We start from the raw sequence: 25,160 nt of genomic DNA, 5'->3' as shown, positions 1-25,160 counted from the left end.
ATGTCTGCAGAATGTATCCGATACATTTCCGGTAAACACATTGCTTGGTAAAATTAGGGGAGGGTGTTATGGGTTGCTGGAAGTCAGGCACAATAAACCACTAGAATCATAGACACTATGATATCTCCATGGACAGCTTATTCAATTTGATTTGAGCTATCATATACTAACATCTAAACGTCAAGATAGTTTATCCCAACCACAAGTCAGAGGTCCACAAAGAAGGAAATTTAAATGTAATTCAACCCCCCCCCCCAACCCCCGGTTATGCTTATGGCCATGGAGCTAAATTGTTAGGTAAAGCACCACATTGATCATTTAAATATTGAGTATACAAAATATATGTTATCGGAGTTGTTGTGTTTTCAATCTGGAATATAAATACCAACCTTTACTTGATATTTGGTCGTTCAGTTTCCATGACGATGAAAGTGTTCTAATCTCCCCCTCGATGCCGGAGCATATGTGAAACGAAATGAACATTTAATAACATTACTGGTTGGCGAGTCACAGATGGAGAGCAATTTTGTAGCTATCATTCCCGAGTACCCAAACAATAGCAGGCGGGTTGTCCCAATAATTATTTACTAGCTAATGCTGTCAGCACCGACACTGTCACGCGCCGCCAGACAGCATCCCATCACAGCTCGATAAGTCCTCATTAAGAGCAGTGCATGCCTTAGACAGTGTGTGATCCTTCAGTGAGTATCTACTGGGCGTGCTCAATGGTTAGTCACCGCACAAGTCTGGGACCACTTTACAAACCATCTTGCTACTAAGACCAAAAGCTGAAAGTTCTTTATTTAACCTTCGTTGTTTTTTGTTTCCATGACGTTTTCAAGAAATCGACCGTGGTACTAGAATTTGAAAATTATCCAATGTGATTGTTCTGGTCGCAGTGCCTGTCTTAAAGATATCCTCACAGTTAGGTACATGTAATTGTAACCGAAATTCATCATCAGAAAAGCTATCTGGCAACTGGTCTATTCTGGAGTTAAAATCACCCTTCAAGCATACATACTTATTATCTGGAGATACAGGAATAAGGTTATCCTCTATGTCTAAAAAACAGTCAGGATATGTGCATATTCACTACCTTCTGGGGGTACAGTAAGTAAACGATACCAAAGATAATGTCTTCATTAGCATTAACAATGGATTTACTCAATCTAAACCAAAGAACATATTTACGTATTCATATTCTTTAAATGTTTTTAATTACTGCTGTGTACAGTCTTTAACTGTTGTACCGTGGGGATCCAGGTTGGAAAAGGTCCTCAGTACCACCCCTCCCCCGGGACCCGGGTTAGAATAAATCCTCAGTATCCTTTGCTTGTCGTAGGAGGCGACTAAATGGAGTGGTCCTTTGGATGAGACCGCAAAAACTGATGTCCCGTGTCACAGCAGGTGTGGCACGATAAAGATCCCTCCTTGCTCAAAGGCCGTAAGCACCGAGCAAAGGCCTAAATTTTGTAGCCCTTCACCAACAATGGTGATGTCTCCATATGAATGAAAAATTCTCGAACGAGACGTTAAACAACATACAACCTTAATTGCTAAAATGATACCACCCGATCTAACCTTTGACAGTTTGTGTCTATTTGTCATAAATTTATAACATGCAGTAAAATCTGGGATCTGAATCTAGTCAGCATTATCACTTATTGTTTCAGTGAAGCCGACAATATAAAAAAAATTATGTGAAATATAAAAATTCAGAATAATTTAGTTGATTTCTAATGCCAAAAACATTCATACTAAGACACCTAATGGAAACGAGTGCTGACTACTCGGTGTATATGGTTTCCTAGCGCGTTTTGCTTCCACGTGGCGGCGCTATCGGGCCGTATTCGTAAGCGGCTCCACCGCGCTCTCCAGACGCCCACGGTGTATCTGATGAATTATCTGGCATTCTGTGCGTAATTTCAGCTTTGGCTAATGCTTTCAGATCCGTGAATGACATTGGGATCTTATAGCTCACCATAAAAGCTTACGTCGTTTCTCCTTCACCTCTGGCAGGAACTGCTCGTTTACCCAGATGTTAGTACCCATCTGTTTATGGGGTGCGTGACGACGGACAAATTTACTGTCTTTGAAGAAACTAAATTTGGCTTTGTTCGGAACTCATCTGATTTACCTATTCGATGTACCCTCTCAAGAGGAATTTCTCAATGGATTTTTAATTTAGTTTTCAAGAAATCTCGTAGGGCGTCTTGACAAACCTCATCCGTGACATCTAAGAATGATTATCTCTCACTGACCTGGGTCCGGTTTTCCGAAAGCTGGTTATCACGCAAAATGGTTAATTTTATTGTCCATCTTTAAAGTTGTGCACAATAATTAAAGATAAACCTACCTAAATTGTCCCCAATTACTTGTAGAAAACTACCGCTGGCATAGAATCTAAGCGCAATCAAACTTTGGTGCACTATTTTCAAGCCATAGCTCCGCTTGGTGGACATCTTGAAGTTGATTTTTAACAGATTTGTTATATATTCCACTCCCCGTCTGCTAAAACGGTAGCGCTTTCTTATATTTTCGTCTGACCAATCCTGTTGTGGGTCAGCTGATGCTCAGTACCGCCTCATCTTTGTCTGAGATAGACGCAGTGATAACCGAGAGCCATATCTAATCAATGTGTTAACTTTTTAACCACTGCGTTAACTTTGAACACAGGACTGAAGGTGGATTAAAGTTAACACAACGTTAACGCAAAGTCGCTTTTGAAAAACAGTTAATCACAATTCCTTGTTGTGTAAACAAGCCTCATGCCATGCTTTTGTTTACATATATATCACTTTGTTTGTTTGTTTGTTTATTTTGCTGTTTTTCGCCACGCGAAACAATTTTTCAGTTATATGGTGGCCCTCAGTTTTCATTGGTGGACGAGAGAACCCAGATACTATGTACCTTGGAAGAGACCACCAACCTTCCGAAAGTAAACTGAGAAACTTTCTCACTTACCGGCGCGAGCGGGATTCGAACTCGCGCCGACCAGAGGTGAGAGGCCGTGTGATTTTGAGCGCGATGCTCTAACCACTCGGCCACGGAGGCCCTGAGACTGATGAAACCCCTGTACCATCAACTTGTTTATCAGTAGCTTGCCTTGATTTAAAAACTTACTATACGCCGAACAAGTTCTTGCGTATCGAATCAGTTGAAAGATATAAACACCATATGCAGGTGATGATGGAATATTGCTACATAAATATGGGAAGTTGACGATGGGGAAGCTGAAATCATCGCGTTTGTCATACAGTTGAGTTGTCAGTTTGCCATTAATGTCTACTTTCAATAAAATATCTAAGTATGAAACAGAAGTGGACGACTCTGTGGTGTCTTTTATTTCGACACGGTCTGTTACACACCTTTCACTCAAAATTCTTGATCCTTTCACTCAACGACGACATAGTAGCTGTGATGGTATGAAAGTGTGTCATTTTATTTTCGATATCACACTTTTATCAAGTGATGAATGATTTATCTCAATTGCTAGTCTCGTGATAATCTGTTAGAGAAGATCGTGAAGTTTCTCTAATGATACATTTAGCTCACCTGAGCTAAAAGCTCAAGTGAGCTTATCTGATCACCCGTATTCCGGCGTCCGTCTGTCTGTCTGTCCTTCTGTAAACTTTTAACATTTATGACTTCTTCTCAAAAACCACTGGACCAATTTCAAGTGAGCACAAAGCATCCTTAGGTAAAGGGAATTCCAAATCGTTAAAATAAAGGGCCAGGCCACCTTCCAAGGGGAGATAATCAAGAAAAGGTAAAAATAGAGTAGGGTCATTAAAATATCTTCTTCTCAAGAACCACTGGGCCAGAAAAGATGAAATTTATAGATTTAAGCTTTATTAGGTAGTGCAGATTTTTTAAAATTGTTAAAATCATGGCCCCGGGTGTTGGATGGGGCCACAATATGGGATCAAAGTTTTACATACAAATATATAGGAAAAATCTTCTTCTCAAGAACCAATGAGCCAGAAAAGCTGAGATTTATATGAAAGCTTTCTGATATAGTGCAGATTCAAGTTTGTTCAAATCCTGGCCCCCGGGGGTCGGATGGGGCCACACTAGGGGATCAAAGTTTTACATACAAATACATGTATATAGGAAAAATATTTTAAAATCTTCTTCTCAAGAACCACTGAGCCAGAAAAGCTGATATTTACATGAAAGCTTTCTGACATAGTACAGATTCAAGTTTGTTCAAATCCTGGCCCCCGGGGGTCGGATGGGGCCACACTAGGGGATCAAAGTTTTACATACAAATATATAGGGATAATCTTTAAAAATCTTCTTCCCAAGAAACACTGAGCCAGAAAAGCTGATATTTACATGAAAGCTTCCTGATATATTGCAGATTCCAGTTTGTTAAATTGATGGCCCCCAGGGGTCGGATGGGGCCACAATAGGGGATCAAAGTTTTACATACAAATATATAGAGAAAATCTTTAAAAATCTTCTCCTCAAGAACCACTGAGCCAGAAAAGCTGATATTTACATGAAAGATTTCTGACATAATGCAGATTCCAGTTTGTTAAATTGATGGCCCCCAGGAGTCGGATGGGGCCACAATAGGGGATCAAAGTTTTACATACAAATATATAGAGAAAATCTTTAAAAATCTTCTTCTCAAGAACCACTGAGCCAGAAAAGCTGATATTTACATGAAAGATTTCTGACATAATGCAGATTCAAGTTTGTTAAAATCCTGGCCCCCGGGGGTCGGATGGGGCCACAATAGGGGATCAAAGTTTTACATACAAATATATAGGGAAAATCTTCTCAAGAACCACTGAGCCAGAAAAGATGATAATTACATGAAAGCTTTCTGACATAGTGCAGATTCAAGTTTGTTCAAAGCATGGCCCCTGGGGGTAGAATGGGGCCACAAGGGGGGGGGTCAAAGTTTTGCATACAAATATATAGGAAAAATCTTTAAAAATCTTCTTCTCAAGAACCATTGGGCCAAAGAAGTTCACATTTACATGAAAGCTTTCTGACATAGTGTAGATTCAAGTTTGCAAAAGCATGGCCTCTAGGAGTAGGTTGGGGCCATAATAGGGACTACGGTTTTACATGCAAATATATATGGAAAGTCTTCTTATATGGACCAAGGTGAGCGATGTGGCCCATGGGCCTCTTGTTACCTGTTTCAACCAGACGGGTACATAATCAAATGACTTTGTGATAAAAATATTTGCATTATCTGCAATCGATGTTTCCTACATGATTCTAAGTAACCCGTGTAAAATGAATTTTAATATAACCGATACACACTGGGATCTGGGACACAGACAAGAATGACCACTGAACACTTCTCAATGTTTATCGTTTTCAATTCTCAGTTCACCGCAGTTGTGCAAAACAGAAATATTTCACATAACAATTTACTCGATGCATTGTCAAAACCACATCTACGTGTAAAAGCCTGAAAATAGAGCTACTCGTAAACGTTCGGTTAAGGATAGCATCTTTTGAATCGAATGTTCGCAAATATTTCAAAGCCGATTGAAAAACCACCATTCTGCTGGGCTTACGTGACCTCCATCACCGTGAGCCCTACGTTTTGATGAGGTTAACAGACCAACCCGTAGTTAAACTCAGTATGTAAAGAACGGTCTAACAATTGGTATGAAACACGACAGACAACATTCGATCTAATGGCATATTGTATTTGCATATTAGATCATTATAACGACCATATGATTATTGCGAAATTCTTACTTTAAAAGAGGTTTTGGGTCTCCTATATTATCAACTTATTTGTATTTAACAGTAGCCTGTATTGGTTTCAAAATTGATCATACGCAGAACATACTCCCGTATATCGAATCTATACTAGCGGAAAAAAGAAACTGCATTATAAAATTTAGTATAATATTTCTATATTTATTGTTTATATTTATAAAATCTAAACAATCGATAAAGGTGATGTTTTTTAACAATATCGGATAGTACCCGACTCAGATGAACGGACTTTTTCATGGTTAGTGAACACATGTTGTTTGTTGAAGTGTTCAGGCCAATACTCGTTGGAGTAAGAAGTGTAAAAGGCTTGTTTGGACACTATTCGTTCAGGAAAGTACTTTAGTTTTGACAAAATTTACCCTTCTGTCATGCCACTACTCAGCGAAAACCAACGTGATCGTGCTGTTGGGATGCTTCAAGCTGGAATGGCACAAAACATCGTAGCAAGACACTTTGGAGTTCATCGAAACACCATCCAGTCATTATGGAGATGTTTCCAACAATCTGGTAACACTCGGGCTCGACCACGTTCTGGGCGTCCTCGTGTGACGTCGCGTCGACAGGACAACCACATTAGACTTGTGCACCTGAGAAATCGTTTCAAGACAGCAAGTTTGACTGCTCGTAGCATTCCTGGACTTCGACCAATCAGTCCAAGAACTGTGCGTAATCGTCTGCGCGAGCACATCAGACCAAGATGTCCAGCGGTGCGCCTAATACTGCTTCAACGTCATCGTATCGCTAGACTAGCGTGGTGCATACGACATCTGCGATTCAGAATACAGGACTAGGTCATTATTCTGTTCACTGATGAATCAAGATTTTATTTGGATAACAGTGACGGCCGTTGTAGAGTGTATCGTCGCGTTGGGGAGCGGTACCAGGACGCTTGTGTTGTGCAACGTCGACAATTCGGTGGAGGTAGCGTTATGGTGTGGGGTGGAATAACAGCACGTGGAAGGACCCCTCTACAAATTGCCAATTGAAATCTCACCGGCGTACGGTATCGAGACGAAATTATCCAGTGCCATGTGACCCTTCATACAGAGACAGCAAAATCACATCACTCTGCAGCAAGGCAACGCAAGGCCACATGTTGCACGTGTAGTCAGGGACTTTTTTGTTCAACAGAATGTCAATGTCTCGCCTTGGCCAGCTGTTTCCCCCGATTTATCGCCGATCGAGCACGTCTGAGATGAAATGGAACGACGTCTACGCCGTTTACCAAATCAGTCAATGACATTAGCTGATTTAGACTAGGCTTTAACCAACATCTGGAACAACATCCCTCAAGCATTTCTGAACACTTTAGTGGCATCAATGAGGAGCCATTGTGAAGCATGCGTGAATGCAAATGGTGGCCACACGCGTTATTAACTTTGTTAATTCAAGTTCAAATACCAGTGTCTTTCGAGTGTGCTGAAATTGACGTTATTCGACGTTAACATTAATGGATTATGAAATGTTGTAACGAATACATTTGTTAACAGTACTGCAAAAAATAAAATTTGTTCATAGTTATTTTTTTTATTATTTTTTCAATTATTAGATAATGCAGTTTCTTTTTCCGCTAGTATATTAAAAGACCTACATACAATACCGTAGCAGTGAGGGTTCTTTACCGTGACAACGCCTGCCGCGACACGGGACCTCCGTTTTAAAGGTCATATCTGAAAGACGAGTGATTTTCGCTTCTAAATGCTGAGTGTTTGGTGAAGGAGCAATCACTACCTATTTCAACATCTTGAGTTTGACGCGGACATGGCACGAGCGGGGCTCCAACTCACGACATCCCTGTTATTAAGTGAACACTTTACCAATAAACATTTAGTTCGTTCATCGAAACTCCTCTAAATTCTATCAGCCTTCGCGTTGTAATTTTCGAGAGCTTTTAAACAAAGGAACTGTTCGGAACACCTTTTTCTCCCGGAAGAAGTCACTTTAATTGACACGCGCAGATAACACTTTTAGCTCTTACACTTTCCAAAATCCTTCAGGTCCATCATTTGGTGCTCGCACCAATGTGTCTTTATGAATTATGGTTTTTAGAATACCGTGACCCTACATAATAGAATAATAAACTGATCATATAAAATTATCCAAAGTCTTCATCATTATTTGCTTATTTTAATGGAATAACGATAGTTACATATACTGATTACTTAATCACACGATTTTCATACTACAGCAACAGTGACTTTACTTTGGTCTTTTGAACCATCTGTATAAATCTTTATTGTAGAATGTTCATACTGCTTTAATTCGGATAGTTCTTTGTTTGAAAACGACGGAGTTTGTTTCAGATTTCTTGTATTCAGGCAATGTGTCTATTGTGGGTTTTATCAATTTCCAGGGCAGTATTTCAGAATGAGTTGGGGGTTTAATGATGTCCCAAGGTAAGTTAGAATCATGTATACGGTTTTTTTTAAACTCGTAGACCAAAGGAGTTATGAGATTGATCACTGTTCGTTTTCTTCACCTCTCATACATTTCGTGTTTTTGTCATACAAATCTTCAGACTGACGAGACCAGTTCCGTAGTGTTTGCTAATTTCCCTAGGTATTTATGGTTATCTATTGAACAGAATAAGCAATTTAAAAAGCGACAGAACTATCACAAAGAAACTTACTTACCAACAGAAGTGATATTACACGAAAATGGTCATGGGATTTGCAGTATGTCCTTGTGTTTACAATCTAAGAACTAGGTGGCGCTGTTTGCACTTGGAAGGAAAATACCGCGAAACTATAGAACCAGCTACATCATAGGAAGGGAGTTCTATGCATATACTCGATTACCCTTTCGCTAGCAGACAAAGTGTTTACGTCCATTATGATTTGTAAATCTGTGGCGTCCCAATCATTGAGTTACAGTTATAATTTCCGGTCATTTACATTGCGGGCTCTTAGGCCCAGCTTTGTTTGCTTTTATGTTGTTTTGCTTCCCATTCCTGAATTTTTCACTATGCAGAGTTATGCTTTAGGTGAAATACTACAAAGTTTGACCGTAGCATTGACAGTGCTTTATCATGCAAGCCTCCATTTTATATGCTCGTCTTTAGACGTCCCGTCTAGTTGTCCTGTCGTATTGTGGTACAGCGATGTCTGTATGTCCGTCCTTTGGAGTTTTTTGTTTCTATTTTCATTTCTCTGTCACATATCAAGCTGAAACTTGCTATGTAGCTTCTTTGTGGATCACTTTTGATCGATTTGCAAATTTTGATCCATTTAGACCTGTGGTACAGGAGTTTTGCTACTTTAATTAAAAATTGTTGTTATATGGAGGGCAAATACATGTAAGTTGTCCGCAAACTACTCCCACAATTGTCAAATGAGAACCGACTTATTTTACAGTGTTTATATGGGTATTGAAGATGTACATATGGCAAGGATTTTGATTTTCTTAAATTTTAGAGATAATTACAGGTTGTTGAAATAGTCCATTTTGAGGAAATATTATATGTACATAGAGTACATGATTTGTCCGGTGCACTCCTCCCACAGTTTTCAAGTGGGGACCTTCTTATTTTACAGAATGTTTATATGGGTATTGAAGGTGATAACTCCGTTTACCTGATCAGGATATGGGGCTCATGGCGGGTGTGACCGGTCAACAGGGGATGCTTACTCCTCCTAGGCACCTGATCCCACCTCTGGTGTGTCCAGGGGTCCGTGTTTGCCCAACTATCTATTTTATATTGCTTGTAGGAGTTATGAGATTGATCACTGTTCGTTATCTTCACCTTGCATGAGGCAAGGATTTTGATTTTCTTCAATGTTTGAGAAAATTACCTGTCAGATTGTTGAACTTGGTCAGTTTGAGGAATTATTACATAGAGAGTACATGATTTGTCTTTTATTTCCTTCCACAGTCTTCAAGTGAGGACCTTATTTTAAAGAGTATTTGTACGGGTATGAAAGATTTTCATGTGGCAAGGATTTTGAGTTTCTTCATTTTTTATTTATTTATTTTTTGGAGAAAATTACAGGTTGTCAAACTTAGTCCGTTTTGAGGAAATATTACATTAGATAAAGAACATGGTCTGTCCTTTTAACTCCTCTCACAGTTTAGAAACTAGGGACTTTGTAATTAACTTGAAGATGTGCATGGTGCAAGGATTTTGATTTTCAACAATTTTCAATTTTCTTTGATGTTTTTAATATTTACAGGTCGTTGAATTTGGGGAAATGTTTTACATACGTAACTCTTGATTTTTCTCTCAACCTCTTGTCAGTTTTTAAACTACATTGTATGACCTTTTATTCATAATATGTAAAGAAAGTATGTCACAATCGGATGATGGCTCATACTACCTGAAGCAAATTTCTACAAATTATGGCCTAAGACAAACACCCTATGTGAGCATTTTCACAAGCGTATTATGTACCGTTTGCGGTAGTCTTGTTAAGGGTCATGAAATAGATTTTGTTATTTTCACATCCATATTACCGATGAGAGTAGCTAGTCTAATACTCGCTGCACCATGGATTATTTTCAATTGATGATTTGGGATTCAGTGCTAAGATTAATTAATTGATTGATATTGTCTGATGACCCTCTTGAGAATCTTTTATTCATATGGAGACGTCACCATTGCCGGTGAAGGGTTGCATTTAGGTCTGTGCTCGGCGCTTATGGCCATTGAACAGGGAGGAATGATTATCGTGCCACACTTACTGTGACAGGGTACCTCGGATTTTGCGGTCTCATCCGAAGTACCGTCCCATTTAGTCGCCTCTTACGACAAGCAAGGGGTACTGAGGTCGTATTCTAACCTGGATCCACACATAAACAAGTAGTCATTAACAATGACTGAGTATGGAAGTTTAACGCGACCGCGAACTTTCTGGAGAACCCTCGTACATATAAATACCTGGTATTATGATGAGGATAGTTACTGTAAAGGGTTTATTGTTCCATTCCTGTCCGGAAATTTCTACTAGGAAATCAATTATCCCAAATAACCCTAGTGATCCTTTCTGCAAGGTACGTACATATATGTATTTTAATATGCATATGTTGTACAGGATTTCGTAGATACGGAAAAATATCCACTTAACTGCAATGAACTGAAAGTAGACGTTTTAATTTTTTATTAAAATAAATGTTCAAATAAATCAGTGACTATAAAATGTACAAAATGCATTGGCAGCTACGCATACACGCACCCAGTATGCAGACATCCTACTTTACCCTTACAGTACTTTTACACACTTGTGACCATTTCACACTTCTCAGCTAAAGTAAACATGTCTTTCTTGGGATCCCGAGTTTTGGACTTAACCACTTGTTTTGGATTCTCTGTTGTCCTGTTTAGTGGTTCTGTGTCGGAATATTCCTGAAAAGATTATGTCACTTGACTTATTGTCTAGTTCAAATTTCAAAGGTGAGATATGACGGCAACATTGTATTAGAATATTTGTGATGTGATAAGGGTGTAATATGCACTTAGTTATTGTAATGTGGTGTTTAACTATGTGGAAATATGTACATTTGTTTTAGCAGTAACTAAATATGCTAATATTATGGACAAACTCACGTTTTCGAGTTATTGTCGGAACACCGGTTATTTTTGATTTTACAAATGGTGATCACGTAATTTCCAATTTTTTTCGAGCCTTCATTACTTCCGATGTAGACGATACATATACACTACACAGAATATTATGAGTTCTGCTGCTGAGGGATGCCAATCGTACCATGCTGATTGACGAAAAATGGGAAGATATGTCAGACGAGAAGTTGTTCACTTTTTCAACGTAGGAAAAAGATCCCAGGTGTAGGCGAGCTTGGATGACGTTACTATGTTGGAAAGATTAAGACCCACAGGGTATCAATCAATACCTAAAGTGGATATGTATTTTCTGCATTTTCATATGTAAAATTCATATTACAGACATAAATATGATTTTGTGCAATGTGTAGGTTTGTTTTGAATGAAACATATTCTTTGAGCTTCTTCGCAAGTTCACATATCGAATCAGGTCTATTTTACGACATAAACAACGCGAACACTTCGTTCCTGTAAATATTTTAAAAGAGTAGACATCCATCTTCAGTATGATATGCGTTTGCATTCTACCTCTTTAATCATGCGGGGGGAAAACAGGTACGTTCATAAGAATTAATTGATTATATATTGTTTAACGTCCCTTTCGAGAATTTTTCACTCATATGGAGAAGTCATTATTGCCGGAGGGCTGCAAAATTTAACCCCATGCTCGGCGCTTATGGCCATTTAGTAGGGAGGGATCGTTATCATGTCACACCTGATGTCACACGGGGTCTCTGTTTTTGCGGTATAATCCGAAAGACCGCCCCATTTAGTCGCCTCCTATGACAAGCAAGTGCACCGAGTCGGATTCCTACGGAACAAGGCGAGTATAAAAATCGGAGAAAACCGGTGTTTCGGCAGTAACTTGAAAGTGTGATATTGGAAATATATATGATCTCCCCATCCTTAATAGTTGGCCTTCTCGGTATTGATCTGTACTGCTACCGATTAAAATTGTTTGTAAATGAGTTACACTGAATATAAAAGAAAAATTTAGTTACAAAATTTGATTGTTACTGTAATTAAGGAGACATTTGCGTGTTCTGTCTTAATTAAATATGAAGTCCGTGAGGAGGTTCAGACCAAGAAAGATAACTCTACCTTTTCTTCCTCTTGATTGACCAACGACTCCATCGACTGATCTTGATCACGGTCGTACACAATCAATGTTTTCTTGGTTTTCCTTGCCTTTAAGACGGTGTGTATCTGTATCAATAGAAGCAACATAAATGGGATGGTGGTCGTAAAGAATTTCCGATACATTACCCACTTCCTGAATTCCGAAAATCGATGAATGAGTTCGGAAATACATGTATATTTCTTGAAATCAATGCGTTTCTTTCATGAAGTAAAAAACTTATACGGTACCAATTTTGATGAAATCAAAGAAAGAAAATACATCATCGACTTTGAGGTAATTGACCATTGTGTTGATTGCTTTTATCGACAAGTGAAGGTTGTACCAGATTGTAATGGTCTTAAGTATTCTTCTCATGTTGAGCAACCACAATAACAGATTTCACAACAAATGTTCATAATAAAATGTAGTTTTCAATACAAATATCATTTTATTTAATGCGATTAAATAAATGAAAATATTTTTAGATCTATCCGCTACATGTACTATTTACCTCTCCATGGAGAAAGACGAAAAACACGAGTACAAATGCACCCTGTAAATCAATGAAAAACAATAATTATATGATATATTACATATCCGATTTGAATCTAAATAAAGTATTCAAATTTCCATATATTTGTAAGACATTTGTTCTTTACTTGTAAGATGTTCATCATGGCATAGAGGTATTTGATGACAGCATCATGCATTCTCAGTGACAGAAAGGCAAAAGACCAGGAAACTGTTACTAAAATTATCTGAATCCACAAGCCACGCATCTGAATCCTATAGAAGAAACAAAACCCATGATTGCAAATTCTCACCATTGTGATAGGTAAGAAATCATCCCTTCTCATGAGCAGTACAAATTTATAACTAAATGCTGTAAAATGGTCCACGGCTAACAATTGTTTGAAGGTGAAATCAAACTTGTGCATTCGTCCCTTAAAAGATACCTGTAGCTTTCCCAAAACTGACGCATTATATATGAATATACGTATCACACTGTCTGTATATTTAATCTGAAGCGTTAGCACTATACTATGCTGTTCATCATCTATTAGAAAAATCTCCCCATCATGTTTAGAGCTTATAGAATGTTTAGTGTACTTTTTAGGGGATTCCGGAAGCTCCTGTGCTGATTGTCTATACGGATAGGATCGACGAAACCCCAACTTTAGATATGTACAAGTTACAATAACATTTCATTCATGCAAACATTATTCTAAAAATAAGATGTGACGTGTTATAAAATGAAAATTGCACAACAGTCAAATCAACGTTATATTAAACGTCTGTTGTTTGGCTCAGATGGATCTGGTTATTATTCGTAATTCCATTAACCTTGTAACAAATTAAAAGTAGCTGTGTTTTATACACTGAGAAAACAACGCCCAGGTGATTATCAATGTCTGAAGACACGTTGGCGAAATGATTTTACAAAGTAGGTTTTAACACGGAAACCTTTTTTTTTTTTTTTGGCAGAAACGATCACAACTATTTATTGGCATATACGAATATACTAGCAATAGGAAATGCTGAAAAAAATGTCGTTAAAGCTAGCTCCCATAATGCATTACGGTAATATGAAGGCAACTCGTTGCCGAAAGTGCGATAAAAATATTTTCAATGTGAACAGCAAGAAACTACATGTATATGTGAGTTATAGATTGCCAGCGGTAATTATAAAAATAAGCTGTTTATACGAACAAAATAATTCTGTTGGTCTTCTCACTATTGGTGTAGGAGTTTTCGTTGTGCTCTTTGGTGGCAAAAATCATAACCATAACAGAAACCTGTGGACAGACAGAGAGAAGTTGTAAAGCATTTTCTTAATCTTTCCGAAATTTTCTTTAAAGAAATGATGATTTTACATGATAAACAACACCTACTGCTTGTAGACCTAATGCAGGCGCAACAAACAGCCATATGGTGTCCCAGGCTATCCAGCACCTAGAGGAATGGAGATCTTTAAATCATCCACATAAATATCAATGAAACATATTTTAATACTTTTGAATCCCATTGATAATAGCCATACTAAAACTGGAAATATCAGCTACATATATACATACATGTCTTTGGCATAATACGTTTCTCCTTGTGACCCAACAAATGCGCCGACCAAGACACCGGGGAAAACTGGGAAAGGAACATTGTACTTTTAATCTATATCATATAAAGTTATATGATCAAACAACAACACGAAAACTACTGTGTATCACTAATGGATTGCAGAATATCATTAACAGTGAGAGAGACACAGCTTGTGCCGATTTGAAGACGAGACTCTGAAAATAAACCTTGGTGCTATCAATTCCTTTGATCGATAATATTTGCGATCGTTAATCAGGGGGGTATATTTCTAATTAATTAATTGCCTTTAAATATCCCAATTGAATGGTAAACATGGTACAATCAATCACATTTAAACGATTTGCACTGAGTAAATATCACATGAGAAGATGAAGCAATATCAATCATTAAATGCTTTCATTCTAATCACTACTATAATTAAAAGTATGTGGATATTTCAGAGCCCATCGATATCAGTTTATTGTTTTCATTGATATTTAATTTACTTAATTAAAAATGTAATTTTTCTCGCCGGAAGGGCCATGGGTTTTTTTTAACTATGGTGAATCAGTTGATATGTGGCGAGATGCATAAAAGGGGTATAGATGATGAGATGCATAAAAGATAGAAACAAAACACAGCAAACATGGGGAAATACATAGCACCTGTAGGATTGTGGGCACAATCAATACACATTGGGGACGATAACGAGTATGAATGAAATATTGTCCTATGTTCTTAGACTTACGCCAGCCGAGGACATAATATCGTATCATGGATCCGTTATCCGCGAGCTGATCAGAGTGAGAGTGTGCAGCGTATGTTATCACGATGTACTGATTGAAGGCTTCGTTCATCAGCCACGAAAAATTGGACAGGAATGCATAATGTAATAAAATCGCAAAAATGTGGCATAACATCTGGAAAAAAGAATAAGACTAGTTTGGTGCATTTTCTTCACTTTCACTAAATCACTTATACATAAAATGTTGTGTATATATAATCAAATGTGGAGTCTAAAAACTTCTGAAGAACTTTTAGTAAATTTGAAATCACAAGACTTTTCTCACATCAACAACATCAAAATGCATGACTTTAAAATGAAAGGTGAATATAACGAACAGTGATCAATCTCATAACTCCTATAATGTAAAACCTATACGGCAGCAATTTTGATGCACCAGATGCGCATTTCGACAAATAATGTCTCTACAGTGATGCTCAACCAAAATGTTTGAAATCCGAAATAACAATGAAGTTTTAGAGCTAAATATAGCCAAAAACAGCGTGCCAAAAAAGTGGAGTCAAATTCATCTAAGGATAAGAGCTATGCATGAGGGAGATAATCCTTAATTTGAAATGAATTTCTAAATTTTATAACAGCAATTAAATATACATCCGTATTTTCAAGCTAGTAACGAAGTACTTAGCTACTGGGCTGTAGAGACCCTCGGGGACTAACAGTCCACCAGCAGAGGCCTCGACCCAGGGGTCATAATGTAAAACCTATACGGCAGCAATTTTGATGCACCAGATGCGCATTTCGACAAATAATGTCTCTTCAGTGATGCTCAACCAAAATGTTTGAAATCCGAAATAACTATAAGCAAAATAAAATAGAGAGTTGGGTAAACATGGACCCCTGGATATACCAGAGGTGGGATCGGGTGCCTAGGAGTAGTAAACATTCTAGGAAGAAAAATCTCTTGCTGTGACTTTCTACTCGATATTTAGATGAAAGGTAAATATAATGACCAGTGATCAATCTCATAACTCCCACAAGGAATACAAAATAAAACATTGGACAAATACGGACCCCTGGACATACCAGAAGTGGGATCAGGTGTCTAGGAGGAGTAATCATCCCCTGTCAACAGGTCATATTCGCCGTGAGCCCTATGTCTTGATCAGGTCAACGGTTTAATCCGCAGTAAAATAAAAACTGTGCCGAGAATGGCATAGCAATCGATATGGAACGCGTCAGGCGACATTTGACCCAATGATAGGTTGTATTGGCAAACTAGATTATTATAGAATTTGCGAATTGTTGACTGTTGAAACTCCTGTCGTATCGACGACTTTTTTTAGATCTATTAACAATAATCATTTTCATTCGTAATTATGTCGATTCAATATATCCCAGTGAAGTCGAATAAAAGACACCACAACTTTTTCCACATCTGCTTCATACTTAGATATTTTATTGAACATAGATGTTAACGGCAAACTAACAACTCAGTCATATGACAAACGGGATGATTTCAGTTTCTCCCTCGTAAACTTCACATATCAATGTAGCAATATTTCATTATCGCCTGCATATGGTGTTTATATCTCTTAGCTGATTCGATACGCAAGAGTTTGTTCTGTGTATGGTCAGTGTTTAACCGAGGCAGGCTACTGTCAAATAAGTTGATGTTACATTGGTTTTAACAGACTCGTTTGAAATCAGCATTTCGCAAATTTATGATCGTTATAACGATCTAATTTACCAATACAACCTGGTATTGGGTTAAATGCTGTCTGAATGTCTTAGACCATCTTTTATGCACTGATTTTGACTATTGATTACTCAGTTTTCCCGTTCAAGATACAGGGCTCATACGGGCGTGACCAGTCGTATCAGGTCCACACTATGCATAGTACTTTCTTGTTTTGTTTGTTTGTTCTTTCACAAAAGCTGTAATTTGACATCGGGATACATTGTATACAGTGCAGCGCGATTTATTTCTCCCTGAATACATGGGGCGCACAACACGTTGGGTTCCTCAAGTGATTGCCTAATTATAAGGAATAGATAGAGAATTTACTATTTCTGATTGTAATTAAATACCAGATAAGGAATGTTTGTAGAAATCTGTTTTCTAACGTACACGAATGATTCAATGTTTTGAAAATCTGTTTGTGTAAATCAACTTAACCAAAAGTACACTAAATATCACCAAGAACGTAGCAAGAGAGAGAGAGAGAGAGAGAGAGAAATGGTGCCCTTTCCCTGACAATGTACTTTTTCTGTCATTACATGCTAAGTAGGTTATTTTAACACGCAAAGTTTGATCTATAGATTGCCCCCTTTTTTATAATAGTATTGAATTATGGTGGAATTATAAAATTTAACGAGCAAATATTTTTCACAGTATTTCCATTATTCTAAAATTACGGAACCAATGAATTGAATTTCAGGACCAACCTCTTCCCACGATTTAGAATTTGGAGCTTTTGGATTTTGTTATATTTGTTTTTGGTTGTCAAGAATTTTCAGAAAATTGTAAAATCAACTTCACTTTGCCTCTCCCTTTTTTTTGAAAACAGTGTTACATACCCGGTTATATTTAATTACATTAGTTTCATCATGCTTTTGTTTCCAGGTATCTGTTATCTAATTTGTTTTACAGATTATTCATGGAAGGTTTGGTATCAATAGTACATTTACTTGGGCAGAATTAAGCTTCAGATACTGGATTTAGGTATATACCCCCTCCCCATACTTCAATTTAACGAAATGTGTATTCTGAAAAATGTTCTTCGTAAAATTGAAGAATTCAAACCTTGTTGCATATATTATAAAAGATATGATACAACCTGTTAAAACTCAGGCCATAATAAAGATTTTGGTACTGTAAGTTTTACAATATACCTTATTTGATACTATCATTTTATCTGAAGCTTAGGATCCCATCGGTAAGCACGCCCCTACATCCGGTGTAAGGACAGTAACAGCTAAAATGAGAGGCTATTAACGCCTGTTTATCTACTGAAGGATGTCTAAACTTACCGGATGGTCGTACTTGTCAATACCTGCCATCAATACGATCTGACCGATGGCGATTGATGCTGCCAAGTTTTTATGAAGTGACGCAGTGGTTGTGGATGATCTGGAAATAAATCAAAATAACAAATTACTATTGAAAATTGATAAACTCCTACTCCTCAATTATGAAATACGATTCTGCTTTTATAACCCACCTGAACTTAATGTGAATGATAAGACTGACAAGGCACATAACTGTTGTCAATGCGCAGCCTGCATACGACGCAATATTCATTAAAATGGGTCTCTTAATGCCTCTGTCCCACTAGAAAAAATGTTCATAGGATTATTTCATATATTATGATATCATATGTTTGAATACGTATGGCAATACGGGATAGCGATACTAAAAACTGGAGCTCTTCAGAAAAAGAAGCTACAAACATTATGCTTCACTTGGGCAACTCTTATACATACAAATTAGTGATGGCGCTAAAGAGGTACTGACTAAAATCCGGTCTCGGTCCCGGTCTTCGGTCTCGGTCCCGTGACTACAACCCGGTCTTCGGTCCCGGTCCCATATACTTTTATTCAATAAAAATAGAATATATCAGGATATTTGAGCCCCATTTCTCAATAACTTAGGTATGACATCTCATACCTGCATTCTGATAGTAAATTGATCATATTATTTTCTTCTTTTGTAAAATAATATGTGAAAACTCCGGGACCGGTGGGACCGAGAAATAAAAACATTGCTAAAAGTCGGTCCCGGTCTCGACATTTTTCCTCAATAGCCGCTTTAATCTACCTTTTCATAAAAAATATAAGGAAGTGATACTCAATGGCATCCCTTTGTATACATATATTTCTGATTTATTGTGTGTATAGGTTTTTTATTCCAATATTCTCTATACATGTATTTATGTCAGAATTGAACTCAACTACATATACGTGGCATTTTCTCCCAAATGATCGCGTTACACTACCTTTTCATTAGAAGATAAGGATGTAGAAGGTAAATAATATATATGTACTTATCCTGGTGTATTTGTTTGTGATTTACAGTTAGTTTATTTGTTCATTTATTTTATTTCTTCTATTCCTGTCAAAATCAGTTTTCAAAGATTCATGTTTGGTATTCCGAACCCGATCTATTTATATGGGTATAGTTGTATATAACCAATAAATAATAACTATAAAATATTTCTTCCTTTCGTATTTCATACTTAGTTTTCTTCTTTTTTTCAGTTGTGGTTCTTTTAGATACAATGCTTTAATTAAAAAGTCCACCTAATATATTTATAGTATCTATAAAAGTGTGTCATACATAGAGCACATGCTCACCAAAAATTCTCAGATTATGTATACTTATACAGAAGATACCCTCTGACTTTAGATGATCTTCAAATAACCTATGGTATGTTTTACTGTAATATTATGTTGTAACTATATTTATTGTGAATAGTTATATACGTATATGTGCAAACACATAATTATGTATTAATTATGCTGCACAAAAACTGTTGGTTTCCTATTTTCAAAATATCTTATTGTTTTGAACATATTTTATTGATGAAATCAAAAGGATTGGGAACAAGTTCTGACAACTTACAAGTCCCTCTCCTAAAATATTACGATATGTCATGCAAGGTAATAATTAACAGGTATAATGTACAATGATTAAACAAATCTACAAGTTTCTTCTATAAATTTATGAACAACTGAAAAAATAGTTATATTAGTTTGCAGAGGTAAATTGATATCACCGCATAATAACAATTTTGTATCAATATTAACCAAGTCAAGCATGAAAAGGCGATTAAAAAGATCATTTCTAGCCCTGGAGTAATTTTTACAAGCAAAAAAGAAATGATATATATCTTCATTAGTATGTCCACATGTACAAAACGGAGAATTTGTAATATTTAATTTATAAAGATCATAATTATGTCTCCGAACACAAAGTGTCGGAGACATATTGTTTTTGCTCCGTTTCTTATTATTATGTCTCCGAACACAAAGTGTCGGAGACATATTGTTTTTGCTCCGTTTCTTATTATTCTTATTTTCTTCTTCTTCTTTTTATTCCTCTTCTTTCCAGAGAAATTTGTCCGCTCGATTTTATGAAAGTGTTTCAACAGATCCACTTCAAACTTTGTGAGCTGATAGGGGGTGATGAGGAGGGGTGCAATCAACTTTCGAAATTTTCAAAATGGCCGCCGTTTCAAAATGGCGGCCAAAAACGTCAAAAAATCAAGGTTGTCGGATTTCAACCAAATTTTATTTCTAGGGTAATTTGGTAACCCCGAGTTCATTCCCACCATCAAAAATTTTTTTTGAGCCGCCATTTTCAAAATGGCCGCCATATACCAAAATATTTGAAAATGTTAAAATCTCTACAACATTTGATTTCTCGGGTAATTGGAGGGTCCACAGTTCATTTCTAGCATCAGTATTCCCTTCCAATCAATTTTCAGATGTTTCAAAATGGCCGCCATTGAAGAACATGGCGGCCAAAAATCAAGTCCGTCGGATTTCAACCAAATTAGTTTCTATGGTTTTTTGAGGATCCTGAGTGCATATCTGGCATCAAAAACCATTACTGACATGGGGAGGTGTTCGGAGACATTTGTGTTGGCATCCCAACACAGTTATAGCTCGTTCTTATTTTCTTCTTCTTCTTCTTTTTATTCCTCTTCTTTCCAGAGAAATTTGTCCGCTCGATTTTATGAAAGTGTTTCAACAGATCAACTTCAAACTTTGTGAGTTGATAGGGGGTCATGAGGAGGGGTGCAATCAACTTTCGAAATTTTCAAAATGGCCGCCGTTTCAAAATGGCGGCCAAAAACGTAAAAAAATCAAGGTTGTCGGATTTCAACCAAATTTTATTTCTAGGGTAATTTGGTGACCCCGAGTTCATTCCCACCATCAAAAAAAAATTGAGCCGCCATTTTCAAAATGGCCGCCATATACCGAAATATTTGAAAATGTTAAAATCTTTACAACATTTGATTTCTCGGGTAATTGGAGGGTCCACAGTTCATTTCTAGCATCAGTATTTCCTTCCAATCTATTTTCAAATGTTTCAAAATGGCCGCCATTGAAGAAAATGGCGGCCAAAAATCAAATCCGTCGATTTCAACCAAACTTAGTTTCTATGGTTTTTTGAGGATCCTGAGTGCATATCTGGCATCAAAAACCATTTCTGACATGGGGAGGTGTTTGGAGACATTTGTGTTGGCATCCCAACACAGTTATAGCTCGTTATTATTATTTTCTTCTTCTTATTATTCCTCTTCTTTAGTGAGAAATTTGTCCGACCGATTTTGTGAAAGTGCTTCGACAGATCCACTTCAAACTTTGTGAGCTGATAGGGGGTCACTAGGAGGGGTGCATTCAACTTTTCAAATTTTCAAAATGGCCGCCGTTTCAAGATGGCGGCCAAAAAACGTCAAAAACTCAAGGTTGTCGGATTTCAACCAAATTCAATTTCTAGGGTACTTTAGTGACCCCGAGTCCATTTCCACCATCAAAATTTTTTTTTGAGCCGCCATTTTCAAAATGGCCGCCATATACCGAAATAATTCAAAAAGTTGAAATCTTTACAACATTTGGGTTCTGGGGTAAATTGAGGGTCCACAATTCATTACTAGCATCAGTATTTCCTTCCAATCTATTTTCAAATGTTTCAAAATGGCCGCCATTGAAGAAAATGGCGGCCAAATTACAAGTCCGTCGGATTTCAACCAAATTTAGTTTCTAGTTTTTTTTTTTTTAGAGATCCTGAGTGCATATCCGGTATCAAAAACCATTTCTGACATGGGGAGGTGTTCGGAGACATTTGTGTTGGCATCCCAACACAGTTATAGCTCGTTAAGTATACAGTTGTATCTTAGCTTTGTATGAATAATGTTGATATATCGTTTTCCAAAAGAGTAATATGATGGTGGTATTGTAATGTCTGTTATTATATTTTTGCGGAATGAATTGATTGAGATGGCTTCTCTGGTTTCTACATTTAATAAATTCCACTGTTTTACAGAGTCAGGTACAAATTATTTTTTGAATAACTCTAATCTGCATTTTGGAATGTAAAACTTATCATTGTTTCTAGTATTATAAAGGGATATATTTTCATGTTTATGTGGAATAATTTCATTTAAATAATCAGGGGCGCTACCATTGCAAATTTTAAACATGGTAGTCATTTTTGCAATATAACGTCTACTTTTTAAAGTTAGCCAGCCTGTTTCTGAATAAAGGGATTCTCTAGATGCAAAAATAGGAAGACCAGTAACAATTCTAGCTGCACATAATTGCACTTTTTCAATCTTATCAGTATCGTGAACAGAACAGCCATCCCAAACAATTGAAGCATATTCAAGAGTTGGTCTAATAAAAGCTATATACAATTTTGACAGATGTTTTCTGCCAATTTTGAACTTAAGCCTTTTTAAAAGTCCTAATTTTTTAAAAGATTTATAAACCTGTTGAGGGTTTAAATATTAGGACATGTATTTTTGAAGACCTAGAATATATAAATATGGTTGCATGACAAACTGCACATAAGGTTTGATTGTAAGTAAACAAAATGGTATGGAAGAAAAAAGAGAAAAAACACAAATACATACAAGGCAACAATTCACATGAGTACAGTACTACCTTGGTAGTAATACAAGACATTTCAAAATAAATGAGTTCATGCAAATAACAGCAAAACAATGGCAAATAAAGCATACAAAACATGTAGGGTAGGAAAATAGGAGGGGTGAATTGCATTCAAAAAGGACAAAATAATTGAAATTTGAGGCCATATGAATTTTAAGGTAAAGTTTTAACTGGAAAACTTGTGAGTATGAAAGTATTTGTTTTCGGTATAGTAATATTATCAGTGTAGTAATATTATAAATATAAAATAGCTAAAAAAAATGGTATTGGTATTGCATTTCAAAATACTGTACGTAGTCGTATTTACTTCTTGGACATAATATATACATCATATATAGGTACACTCAGAGTCAACTCTCAGTTGGCGCCGGAGTATGACCAAACGGACATAGGTCACTCTCTTGTCTGATGATGTGAGTTTTCTGTCTGTGATCTCTAATACGAATTTTACCGTTGGAAGACCACGCCTGCAGAATCACTTGTTCACGACAGAGCTGACGGCACAGGAATAATAACTTGTCTCTACGTTTCGTCAGATCTTCATTGATTGACACATGTTTTGTCTCCGGATTTCGTTTTAGACTCTTATGGCTTTTCACTAATCTAAATTTCAGGTCTGCTGACGTAGCCTTGCGATGATCTGTCTAGGTGTGTGTGTCCTATGGCGGTTGGTGGGTGCCCCTACCCGATGCGAATTAACAATATCATCACGGTTGATTGAAATCCCGGCTTTAGTGGTCACATCCAAGATCAAATCAGTTGTATTCTCTCCAGCTGTCTCAGGTATCCCAGAGAATCTTACTAGTGGTCTTCTACCATATTGTTCAAGTTCATCAAGTTGAAGATGAAGATCATTGTTCATGGATTCCAGTTTGTTGATTTTGGCATTAAGAGGTTCTACCGCTTTTGTCACTTCTTGTTTCACTAGTGCAGATAACTCATCTTGAATGGATAATTTTACCGCAGCAGCAATTCTAACAATATCATCTTCACCAATGACGAGTTGGTGGGTGATTTGTGGGTTGTTAACCGTTGGTAATGGGGGGAAATCAGACGGGTCACGTTGAGACACTGGGGTAGAAGTAGTCATTCTGGCGAATTCAGGCTCAGACTCGTCCCTCTGTTTTTTAGGAGTTCTCGTGACATCCGAGAATGACTTGGATAAGTGTCACTAAGATTCCTTTTGTTTTCTGCTTTTTCGGTCATTTTGATCACACAAATCAAGGTCACAATGTCACAAATATACAGTATGTCTATATAAGTACCCAGTTACATTCAGCACATATAGCACAAACTATTTCAATCAGAGTTTAAATCAATGTTTGATTCGACAACGACAACGACATCAGCAGGGTGAGCAGAAATCATATCAACAATGGTTCGTCAAAATTTTTTGAAATTACTCACATTTCAAAGCTAAGATTTTAGCTAAACATGGTCTCAACAACCTATAGCACTCCTTTGATCTTCTGGAAAATTTCTGGCAATCCACCCCAAGATTTAATAGATGTTTTTCACATATTTGTACGAGCTCCTTTGTTACTGACCACTTACTACCAAGGGCGCTTAACTCCTCTCTTAAATATCTTATATTTCAAAGTGCATAAATTTGACATAAAATGATAAATTTACAAACAATGAAATCTACATTTATAAATATGCAAGACATACATGTAAATTTATTTAAGAAATAAATTTCAGTTTTTGAAAATACAAGTAGGTCTACGGTACTGTTAGCGCTTCATGAAAAGTACGCCTGCGTGAAGCATTTTATACCCTCGTGTATTTTTACTAACCATTCAAGAGTTATGGCTAAAGTTAAAGATTTTCAAAAGTAGGTCAAATTTGAAAGGTGAAGAACTGCATGTAAAGAAAGGTCTTGTCACAAGGAGTACACATGTGAAATATAAAAACCCTATCAACATGCATTCAAAAGTTATGCCGAAGGTTCAAGTTTTTGCTGACAAACAGACGGATGGACCAAAAACTATATAAATGCGCCCCGAATATCCGATTACGGGGGTATAACATTTGCTTTTCAAAAGCATCATTCTTGTATTCAGAATCTTTCTGGAAAGGGACGGGGGAGGGGTTGTTGACTAGAGTGCACATTAATTTTGTTTCGCTATCAACAACAATTATTCATCATGTTTTAATAATCATAATAAAATTTAAGGACAATATTTGTTTTTTGTTTTTTTCATTTCACTAATGAACATAATTTTTTAAAGTAC

At 36.9% G+C, this 25,160-nt stretch overlaps 1 protein-coding gene across 4 annotated transcripts in view; it reads right to left on the bottom strand.

Moving 5' to 3' along the window:
* Positions 1-10,832: 10,832 nt before the first annotated feature.
* The window catches only part of LOC125670028 (adhesion G protein-coupled receptor L2-like), a 48,284-nt gene continuing 33,956 nt past the window's right edge, over positions 10,833-25,160 (bottom strand). For 3 of the 4 annotated variants that reach the window (XM_048904925.2, XM_048904927.2, XM_048904926.2), the window contains 10 exons: positions 18,471-18,580; positions 18,280-18,379; positions 15,253-15,424; positions 14,504-14,570; positions 14,321-14,381; positions 14,139-14,224; positions 13,088-13,214; positions 12,940-12,981; positions 12,410-12,514; positions 10,833-11,092 (listed from right to left, as the gene is read on the bottom strand). In XM_048904925.2, the coding sequence (XP_048760882.1) occupies positions 10,961-11,092; positions 12,410-12,514; positions 12,940-12,981; positions 13,088-13,214; positions 14,139-14,224; positions 14,321-14,381; positions 14,504-14,570; positions 15,253-15,424; positions 18,280-18,379; positions 18,471-18,580 (1,002 nt within the window). In that variant the 3' untranslated portion in view covers positions 10,833-10,960. Of the gene's footprint in view, positions 11,093-12,409; positions 12,515-12,939; positions 12,982-13,087; positions 13,215-14,138; positions 14,225-14,320; positions 14,382-14,503; positions 14,571-15,252; positions 15,425-18,279; positions 18,380-18,470; positions 18,581-25,160 lie in introns of those variants that run through there. The other variant, XR_007368099.2, reaches the window with a different exon arrangement.

Source organism: Ostrea edulis, chromosome 4, assembly GCF_947568905.1.
Source record: "Ostrea edulis chromosome 4, xbOstEdul1.1, whole genome shotgun sequence".
In the NCBI taxonomy this organism is placed as follows: domain Eukaryota; kingdom Metazoa; phylum Mollusca; class Bivalvia; order Ostreida; family Ostreidae; genus Ostrea; species Ostrea edulis.
The sequence above is the reverse complement of the archived record's forward strand: the minus strand, read 5'-3'. Positions and strand labels throughout refer to the sequence as shown.